Raw genomic sequence first — 9,413 nt, 5'->3', positions numbered from 1 at the left:
CACTCCACTAGGTGCAAAGACAACACAAATAATGAGTGTCATCCAGAGAGCTTTCTGGGAATTACAGGAAGCTGGGAAGGAGGACCTTTAATCCTCTTGTGCCAGCTCCAGCTCAAGTCTCTGTTCTCCCTTTTTGCTCCAGACTGACCTTTCCACCTCCTTGATTGCAAAGCCCAAAAACTTTTCCTTGCCTGAATTATCTGTGACAGCAGAATGGCTTTGGCTAACTGCTCTCACCTGTCCTGCTTCCCTGTGGCACGTCAGCCATGGTGGAGCTCTGGGATTGTCCTTCAGGCATGTCCAGACATTTCCTACTTCTTCCCTTACATCACACCAGGGACTGATTTCTGCTACAGTATTACAGGGGTACAGGACACTTCTCTTTACAGAAACATTATGGAGAGCTCCCAGCCACAGGAACACAAATAAAACCTCCAATAATAAATAGATAAGGATTCAGGAAGTATACCAGTGACTGATAGAAAGAAGGCAATATGCCACAGTATTTGCTGTAAGAGTCCCTATTTCAGCTGTCTTTCCCGTTCAAGGCAGTGAGAGGAGAACATGAAGAGGCAGCCAATTCAAGTAAAGCACACTGGAAGGTCAGAGGAATCCATCTAGCTTGTGCAGCACCATTTTGTAAGCAGAGAATAGCTCTTCATTTAACTCATTTTGTGAAAGTGATTGAAGGGAGAAAGGAAAATAGCTTAACACTCTCATTACAATCTCTGGGAATTACCTGTTCCCCACGACTGCTGTGATGGGTCTGGCTTTTGTCTGGCTGTGCTCAAATCAATGGACACACAGTGTTTCCAGCCCCTGCCAGGGCACTGGAGGCAGGGACTCTGTGTTTCAGTGTCCAGGGGTACACCCATGCACAGAGGTGTCCCTGCTCACCTGGGGGCTGGACACCTGGCAGAGCCAAGCAGCACTGAAGGTGAAGGCTTTGCCATGTGTATATGGGGGCAGTCCCTGCTGCTCCTTTTGACTCTCAGTGGTTGACACCTCCCTAGGCACCACAGTCCCTGCAGGTGGGAAGAGCTCCTTGAGCACTTCTGTAACAGCAAAGGGGTTACAAAATACCCTATTTCTGTTTTTTAGTCAAATGCTGTAAATCTGGCACTGTCTTAATGTCCACCCTGAGACTGAGTCTGGATGAGGAACTTGTTTGAAGTTGATGGGTCGGATGCAAACACGACATGAAGCAGCCTGAGGTGCTGGCTTGCCTGTATGGGGCCATCCAGGTGGGGCAGGGAGGGCTCTTCTCCTGGCAGGATATAACTAACACACAGAGTTATCCCGGCGGGTCTAATGCCAGGTCAGCCCCTTTGGGAGGCAAGGAGCCTGCTCATATAAAGACTGTTAACCCCCCACCTGCCCCGTATTTTCTGCATTCCTTCTGGCTGTCCCTTTAGTGTCACATCTCTCAGTCAGCCAAATTCTAGGCTCACACCTCCTATAGCACTATATAACAGCCTCATCAGGGAAGCAGCCCTGGGAAAATGGATGAAACACCATTCCCTGCCGGCTCTCTTCTCGCTACAGGTGGAAGAAAGATGAGCTAGCAATTTGCTGCTGGCCTGGCAAGATAGCAGTGAATTACGGCAGCTCCTGAGCCAGCTCAGCTGCGCTGGCGAGCGTTCAGGGAGAGGAGAAACCCTTCCCGCAGGAGCGGAGGAGGGAAGCAGGTGCGTTATTCCCTTTTGTTCACTTGATGGCAGAGATCACAGAGCTAACGCGGGCCATAAGGTCTCCTCTGAAAAGACACATGCCCCCAAGGACAACCGATCCTCCTACTCCTGTTTGGCAAAGCACTTTGGGTCCTGGCAGCCTGCCGTGGCGGAGCCTGTTCACGCGGTCCTGTGCTGCACCGGGGGCCAGCGACATACGCGGTGTCCCGGCTCCTCCACAAAGGCACCGCTTCTGACAGAGGTGCCAGGGCTGCCGAGGGGACACCGCGAACCCGGCACTCGAGTCACTGCATGAATGTGAGAAACGCCTGGAAAATTGCACAAAGAACTGAACAACCCGTGGGCAATTCTCTGTCACAGTAAAACTTCGGTGCAAATGAGAAACCTAACAACTGAAAACAGCTCAGATGCACTGGTAGGAAGAAAAAAGCAGCCTCAATTATCTACCACCTATTTTTTTTCCCCCTCTCAGGATTTCTTTGGTCTCCTAACACTGCAACAAATAACGGACATAAACAAGATCCAGGGGCAAATGAAGTCCTGCGTGACGCAGATTTCCCTCAACACATCTTTCGGCCAAAGTCTAGCTTTGGTTCATCACTGTTAAAGTGCCAGGAGTTCAGGAGAGCTGCTCTGGATGTCTGGTGGCACGATCAGGGTCAGAGCCTGGTCCCTGCTACATGCAGAGGGACTTTCTGAAACCAGCCAGAAAGATCTGCCCAAAAGATGCTCCACCAACCTTCGCTTTTGGGGCTGATGCAGATGATTTAATTGCTACAGTTTCTGGAATAATGATGAATTTACTGATGGCTTTTAATAGAATGCTCAAAAAGGATTTCAGACATGTCCTTCACAAGAGGCCATGAAGGAAACTCAGTAATAGTACGATAATTGCATTAGCATCTCCAGTGAGCCCAGGGCCGTGCGTTGGTGCGTGCCTTACAAGGCACGCAGAGAGGCCTTGCCCTACATACACAAGGATGGCAAAGAGGGAAAGAGAGGACAAGGATCTGTGTCTCACTGGCCTACATTAAACTGCCCATTATAAAACTGCACCAGCGGCACAGGTGCATCAGCAGGTGCTCTGTGCTGGTCGGGTCAAATGTAGTTTATCCAGCTCACAAAACCTGCCCAGCCCTCCGTGGGTCCTGTGTAACTGAGCCTGGGAGCTGGTAAGCCCCTGAACAACACAGAAACATGGAGAGCATCCTCTTTGACTCTCTTAGGAACCCTAGTCAGACCCCAAGTGACAGGTTCCACTAGTAACCCAGATGTCAGGCTCCCGACTTGCAGAGGCTCTTTTTCTTTGATGTTCACACTGAAACATTTGCCTTGCAAGCTTGCTGTAAGCCTCCTTCCCCTGCAAACCCCCCTGCCCAGCAAGGGACACCGCACCCGGATGCTGCACTGCAACAGGTGCTGCTGGACTTGCCTCCCTTGTGAGCAAGAAGTTAAATGGCCATTTAGCACGCCCAAATCTAGCAGAAGCACACTGGTGACTGTAACACGGGTGTATCACTAATGTGTGGCTGTCCTGAACCGATACATATGCCAAAGGTACCAAGACGTGTGTATAGGGGCACATACACACACACCTGTCTTACGCCCAGATACACTGTCTCCATCAGCTGTGAACAGCATCACCCTCCCCTGCGCCGCCAGAAGGGGATGCAGGGGATCCCCGAGACGGCCGCTGCGGCCGGACACCTCACCTCACCCCACCGCACCACACCACACCCGGAGGCTGTCCCCGAGCCCCCTCCCAGCACTCGCCCCCGGCGGGAGAAGGGCGGGGGCCGAGGGTCCGGCTGCGGGCGGCTCCACTCCACCCAGCCCGGCCCCGCTCCCATCCCCGCTGCGGCAGCGGGACCTCCGCGCCGCTCCGCGCCGCTGCGCGCCTGGCTCAGCCCCGCGCTCCGCAAGGGCCGGGCTGCGCGGGGGGCGGAGGCGTGGGCGGAGGGACGGAGGAGCAGCAGGAGGAGGAGGGAAGGGAAAAAGGAGGGAGAGAGGGAGGGGGATTTACCCCATTGTCCTCAGCGGGAGCTGGGCAGAGCCGCCGCCGCCGCTGTGCGCAGGCTCGGTCGGCCCCTCGCCCGGCGCGGAGGAGCAGCTGCCGGCGGTAAGGGGAGGCTCCGCTGCGCTCCGCGCCCCCCTTTCCCCCCCAGCGCATCCCCGATGCCCCCGGGGCGGCGGCGGCGGCGGGCGCGGAGCTAGCGCGGGCGCGGGAGCCGCATGGCCCGCGGGGAGCGCGGCGGCAGCGCCCCGCCTCGCCGGGGCGCCCGGGGCGGCGGCGGCGGCGGCAGCGCGGCGGCGGCTGCGGGCATGGGGGCGCCGGGCGGCGCGGCCCTCGGCCCCGGCGCGCTGCCGCGGCGCTGAGCCCCCGGCCCTAAGCCCCCGGCCCTGCCCGCGCGGAGGAGGAGGAGTGGAGGAGGAGGAGGAAGGACCCGATGGCGAACAGCAGCGAGCTGGGGAGCAGCAGCAGCCCGCACCTGCCCAGCGCCGGCGGCCTGCTGAGCGCCTCCGGGCTGAAGCTCGCCACGCTGGGGCTGATCCTCTGCGTCAGCCTGGCCGGCAACGTGCTCTTCGCCTGGCTTATCCTCAAGGACCGGCACCTGCACCGCGCGCCCTACTACCTGCTGCTGGACCTCTGCCTGGCCGACGGGCTCCGCTCGCTCGCCTGCTTCCCCTTCGTCATGCTGTCGGTGCGCAGCGGGGCTGCCTGGCCCCACGGGCCCCTCAGTTGCAAGGTGCTGGCCTTCCTGGCCGTGCTCTTCTGCTTCCACGCCGCCTTCCTGCTCTTCTGCGTGGGGGTCACACGCTACATGGCCATCGCCCACCACCGCTTCTACGCCAAGCGCATGACAGGCTGGACCTGCCTGGCTGTGGTGTGCATGGTGTGGACCCTCTCCATGGCCATGGCCTTTCCCCCCGTCTTTGACGTGGGCACCTACAAATTCATCCGGGAGGAGGAACAGTGCATCTTCGAGCACCGCTACGTCAAGGCCAATGACACGCTGGGCTTCATGCTCATGCTGGCGGCCGTCATTGCCGCCACCCACCTGGTCTACATCAAGCTGCTCTTCTTCATCCACGGCCACCGCAAGATGAAGCCGGCCCAGCTGGTACCGGCCATCAGCCAGAACTGGACCTTCCACGGGCCGGGAGCCACCGGCCAAGCGGCTGCGAACTGGACGGCTGGCTTTGGCAGGGGGCCCACGCCGCCCACCCTTGTGGGCATAAGGCAGGCTACCCACAGCCAGATCAAGAGGCTGCTGGTTCTGGAGGAGTTTAAAATGGAGAAAAGGCTCTGCAAGATGTTCTACATGATCACCTTGCTCTTCCTGCTGCTCTGGTCCCCCTACATTGTGGCCTGCTACCTGCGGGTCTTCATTAAGGCCAGCTCCATCCCCCAGGTGTACCTGACCACCTCCGTCTGGATGACGTTTGCTCAGGCAGGGGTCAACCCGATCCTCTGCTTCATCTTCAACAAGGAGCTCAGGGTCTGTCTCCGAGCCCACTTCCCATGCTGCCAAAGCATCCAGAGCACCCAGGGCACCATCCTTTGCGATCTCAAGAGCTTTGGGATGTAGGAGGGCTTTTCTCTTTCTCAAAAAAGAAAGATGGATATAAATTTCCATATTTCTGCATATGAGCTCAAGAGAGTGTGACCTGTGGGGGACATACTAAACCACCACCCAGCACCCAAACCTTAGGCTGTAAGAAGCTATTTTATTTATTTTTCTATATTTTGTGTATGCTCTCTTCAGAACATAACAGGTTGCTGTCTATGGGAACAGGTACTTGAGCAGAACACCCCCAAACCTTAGGCAGTAAGAAGCTGTTTTTTTCTTTGTGATTGTGTGGTTTTTAAAAACAAAACAGGGCTCCGAGTTTCTGGTCTTGCTTCTAACGTTTCTAAACATGATTCCAACAGATATGGATTAAGGCCATGACATTTTTTTTGTTTCCCTATTCCTGTCTGTTTTGATAAAGGCTTAACAATTTTACTCATGTAATATTTGATAAGGGCCAAGACAATTTTATACTAAAGTTATTTTTGATGACCTCAAGAGGTGTTGTTTTATTATAATTTGATTTTAAGTAAGTGAAGAACATGAAGAGGACGTTCCTAATGTGGTCAGAAGTCAGTTTTGGTGGGAACTGTTGGGTTCATTCATTCTCAAATGGTTTGAGTATTTGAAGCAGTTAGTTATAACTTTTGCTTGACATACAAACAGTGTAGAACTAATTTCAATTTTTCTTGTTGCACTATTCATTTGGTAATATTTCAGAACTATTTGTGAAATGTGATTTTAAAATACCAACTTTAAAAATAAGCAACTATAGCAGTTTTTAAAACCTAGATTGAAATTCATATTTTACTGCCTTTATAGGAAGTTATCTACAAACCTGGGTAATACTTGTACATTTTGACTGTTTTCTTTAATAAAATATTGAAAACCTTTACTGTATGTAATTGTTTCAGAATGGCAGCATTCTGCTTTGCTGACAAATAACTTGTGTATGTGGAAGGTTGTATGTCTTGTGTCTGAGTAGATTTCACAGCTAAGGTTATTATGGACAAGCACAATCCTTATTTGCTGTTAGATCTCAATTTAGGTGTTTATACCAATAAAAGTGACTAAAGCTATTTTTAAGAAGACTTAAATTCATGATGGGCAACAGGTTTAAAGAGCACAATTCTTTGTGTCTGCTGAAACCAAATTTCTGTTGTAGCTAATTGCTCTTCTGTTAATGATAGGAAAGAGTGTGTAATTGTGGATCGCTAATTTTAGTTGGCAAAGCAGTTTTTTAACACTGTGGCTTGGTCAATACCATACTCATTTATAAACTATATTCTTAGTGGGAAGCTTACATTTATTAAGCATGGCATTTTAACCTGCTCTGTTGTTCTACAAAAACTTCTCTGCAAGTATTTTAACCAGTAACCTGATGGCAGGATCCTGGCACAACTTCTTAGCTGTCTCAGAGGAAGCTGTCCCTGAGGTGCTTCCCTTTCTGATGGATCATGTAACATTTAACAAACATGTGCTGGGGCAAGTCTCACGCAAAATGGCAGGGATATAGCCTCAGTTTACGTGAAGAAATCTACATCTGCCAAGTATTTCTGTAGAGAGTAGTCTAAAATTGGTAGACATCATCTGAGAAATAATTGTCCTGTGACTATGAAGGGAGCACAAAAGAGACATGGCAGATCAGAAGAGGACAAAGGTGGCAGCTTCAGACTGAGACAGGGAATGAAATGTGGGGTTCCTGGTTTGGTTTAACCCTTGTTTTCCACGCTCAACTCGGATTTGGATACCAGAGAGGCAGCATTTCCTGCAGGGCATAAGGAGAAGGTTGCAATTTGAGTTTTTTGGTATAGTTGCAGTACCAATGCTGCCAGAACTGGGCTAAGAAATAGGACCATGGATGGGGTAAATTTAAAACAAAGAGAGACATAAAGATCATTTCTAAAGCACTTTGAAAATGCACCTGGGTACAGAAGGAAAGCTGTCACATACTTCAGATCACAGCAGCAGCTGGTTATCAGTGCTAATTACATTTTCAAGCTGGAATATCAGATGATAGCTTAGTGAGTCTTGGAGAGTAATGGGGTAGGGCTGTGCGGCAAGGCATGGATGCTATTGCTGGGAATTGTGTTCCAAGTATGCTTTACACCCCTGATTTACTTTTAGGTCTTTTCTGCAGGGTTCCAACTTTTGAAACTTTTCTCATATCTCATATTTCCCTCAGAAACTGCCTACGTAGTAAGGGCCTAGAACTGTGATCTGTAGCTCAGATCTTTTGCCATCTTTTTCCTAATCCTGCTGGTAACCAAGCCAATATTTTCTTTCTCTTTACTCTATTAAAAATGTCTGATATTTTGGCATCCTCTCTCTCTTCCAGGCTATAAGTAGTATGGTTATGATTCTATTTAAACCACAGAGATGGGAAAATAGTTATTTTAAAACCTCCTTAAAAGCTGCAAGAACCAGATTTTTCACTTCTAGAAAAATTGAGCACAAGTTGTAGAGTCAGTCGTATATGCGGGGGATGAAAACTCACCTTTGGGTGACTTGATGGTTTTATTTAGACTTGGCTTATCAAGCAGTGCTTCTGTATTGAATACCATCCTCTGTGCAGAGGCATCCCCCAGCTCAGTGGTGGCCTCGCGAGATGGGTGAGTTGGTTCTTATCTGGTGAAGATAACTGGTGCTTTGCTATCACCCATCAGTGGCAGCCAGACCCAGCCTTGCTACAGCACAAGCATACAAAAAAAAAAATTATCTATATACCACGCCTTTTGCTTGCACACAGCTTCCAGGGCTGTCTCGGGACTTCTGATATACTCTGAGGGCAAAATCAGTGCTGTTTGAAGTTAATGTTTGAAGTTAATTTTATACTTTAGGTATTTGTAATGTCAGTCAGATTATGATCCTGGCTGTGGTAGTACAAAAGAGAAGGAACTCCAGTAGCTTTAATTCGGGGTTTAGATGGGTGTTGTACAATAGGGCTTAATTCCAAAAGATGTGAAGCCAAGTATCAAGGACATGGCAGAAAATTAAAGAGTACTTCTTGCCAGCACACCAACAAACACCCCTTTGCTGGCTGAGAGTGCACCAAGAAAGTAGGGAAAAGCAGAAGGGGCTGGAGAAGCACCAGGGGATAAATATTTCTTCTGAAATCTGAGAAAATACAAGAAAATGGGGGGGGGAAAAAAAGGAAAAAAAAAAAAAAGTACTTCCAAATCACAGCATTAATGTTCTCATAGCAGCCTTTACTCTGCATATGGGGAAAGTGGGTCACAGAGATTAAATGCTTTGACCAAGATCAGAGAAGGGGAGGATGAAAACCAGCTCCGGATTAAAAAAACAAAAAGAGAGAAATAATGTTGGGGAGAATGGAATGAGCACAGGGAGACATGGCTGCTGCTGTTGGGACTGTGAGGTGTGGCTGTAAATCCTCCCTCCCGCAAAAACCAGTGTGCTTTCGGTCTCACTCAGAAGGGCCAGTGACTGAGACTCAGTGAGAGCTGGGCGTTAATAATTACCCCACGTCAGAAGCTATTGCTGCCTGTACAAGTCCTGGGCTCACTTGCAAAAACTCAGATGGTTTGAACCCCCGGCCCCATCCCCACTGACCAAAACACAACGTGCTTGGAAGGTTTGGTGGGCTGCACAGCAGTGGGGCTCTCCCAGCTCTTCCATCAACCTGTGCTTGACCAGAGTGTACATTCAGTCTTCTCCCTACCTCTCCAGGCAGCTGCATGATAGTTTCCCATATTCTGGGCACCGCAAGTGCTGAGTACTACAGGAAATACCAATATCATCTCCCCCAGAGTTCTTCACAGTCTGGCTCAGAGGTCACAGTGTGCTGCTTCTGCATATCTGTGGTGAGGGCTTGCAGTTGTGCTGAGAGCTGCTCCGGAAAAATCTTGATTGCTGCTGGCATCTTCACTCACTCACCAGGTATTTAACACATTCCTTACAAGTGTTACCAGTCAAAATCTTGAAGTCAGGGGAGGTTTTTAGTACAGACTTAAATGTCAGGCCAGCTTGAAAAATGACACTGGTCTGAAATCCCAGTTAGCAGCTAAGATGATCTCTGATTTACAGCACTCAGTGCCTGCAGTACTCTGGGGTGCTTGTAGCTCTGCTGTTAGATTTGGAAAGAGTTTGCTAGGAAAGGAGCTGAAATATTTGGCTTCAGCCAAATTAT

At 50.2% G+C, this 9,413-nt stretch overlaps 1 protein-coding gene across 1 annotated transcript; it reads left to right on the top strand.

The window, feature by feature from the left end:
- The first annotated feature begins 4,070 nt into the window (after positions 1 to 4,070).
- Positions 4,071 to 6,342, top strand: GPR27 (G protein-coupled receptor 27). The gene has a single exon (XM_032121157.1). It carries the CDS (start codon positions 4,139 to 4,141, stop codon positions 5,279 to 5,281), a length of 1,143 nt encoding a protein of 380 aa, XP_031977048.1. The 5' UTR covers positions 4,071 to 4,138; the 3' UTR covers positions 5,282 to 6,342.
- Positions 6,343 to 9,413: the final 3,071 nt, after the last annotated feature.

Source organism: Corvus moneduloides, chromosome 11 (genome assembly GCF_009650955.1).
Source record: "Corvus moneduloides isolate bCorMon1 chromosome 11, bCorMon1.pri, whole genome shotgun sequence".
In the NCBI taxonomy this organism is placed as follows: domain Eukaryota; kingdom Metazoa; phylum Chordata; class Aves; order Passeriformes; family Corvidae; genus Corvus; species Corvus moneduloides.
This window is presented reverse-complemented; position numbering and strand designations above follow the sequence as displayed.